General features: G+C 58.6%; 1 protein-coding gene across 1 annotated transcript in view; it reads left to right on the forward strand.

Annotated features, from left to right (window-relative positions):
* INPP5A (inositol polyphosphate-5-phosphatase, 40kDa) overlaps nucleotides 1-1,013 on the forward strand; it is a 128,354-nt gene that overhangs the window by 60,943 nt on the left and 66,398 nt on the right. Inside the window, exon 5 of the mRNA XM_011941971.1 lies at nucleotides 485-537. Coding sequence (XP_011797361.1) covers nucleotides 485-537 — 53 coding nt within the window. The remainder of the gene's footprint in view (nucleotides 1-484; nucleotides 538-1,013) is intronic.

Below are 1,013 nucleotides of genomic sequence, written 5' to 3' on the forward strand. Positions count from 1 at the left end.
GGCATCGGTGGGTGGTGGGGATCAGTGAGAGGCCACACACAGTCTTAGGGTGGGCAGCTTACCCACTGTCCAGGATGCCTGGCTGGGTGCAGCTACTCACGTCTTCCCTGTGGTCCAGCCGAGGGCGGCCCTATGTGCCTCGAGCTCCCTGCTCAGCCAGCATCTATGGTGACAGTGGTTTCCCTGCAGCTGCTCTCACACCGGGGCACGGGGCTCACAAGCAGCAGGCTGGCACGTTTCTTCGTATCTTCCCCCCGCCCACCCCAGGCTGAGCATCACCAGCCCCTGCAGGCGTCTCTGTGCAAAGCCCCACTTGAGGACGGGTGCACAGCTCAGTTCTCTGTAGCGCGGCACCATCAGTGCTGAAAGAACACTGCTGTTTTTCGGTTGGAAAGCGTCTCCTGTGTCACTTAGGTGTGTGGGACCCACGTGTTGCTCTTGCCTGCTTACTCTGGCTCATTTGTGTGATGTGTTTATTTTTCAGTGCAAATGGTCAAGAAAAGGCTTCATCCGGACAAGGTGGTGCATTGCAGACTGGTACGTGGTGTCTCTCTGTGCTTTGTCAATTTCCGTAACATTTCTTACCCTTTTATATCTTGCACAAGCGGCGTGTTCCACACACCTCATTGGAGGCTCTACTGATTTTGTGTGAGGACCCCCAGCTGCCTGACCCCCACCTGCCACTCTGACCTTTTTTGTTCACAGTGATGCGTTTGGAGCATTGTCACTGTTCCCCGTAAGTCAGACACCTAGGTGCCCAGTGCCAGTGGAGACACAGTGACGGCCCCGGTCCCAGAGCCCGCTGCACAGGGAAGTCAGCAGAGAGGCCCCCTAGCACCGGCACCCCGTGGCTGCCCAGTGAGATGGCGTAAGAGCCGCCTGGCAGCCTGGTCCACCAGCAGGCTGGGCGCAGACGTAGCGGAGCCTGTGTCTCATCCGCGTATCCTCGGCCTGGCCTTTCTGTGGCGGAGATGTCCTCGATGGCGCGGAGCCTGTGTCTCATCCGCGTATCC

The sequence above is a fragment of the Colobus angolensis genome, unplaced genomic scaffold (genome assembly GCF_000951035.1).
Source record: "Colobus angolensis palliatus isolate OR3802 unplaced genomic scaffold, Cang.pa_1.0 Scaffold204, whole genome shotgun sequence".
NCBI lineage: Eukaryota > Metazoa > Chordata > Mammalia > Primates > Cercopithecidae > Colobus > Colobus angolensis.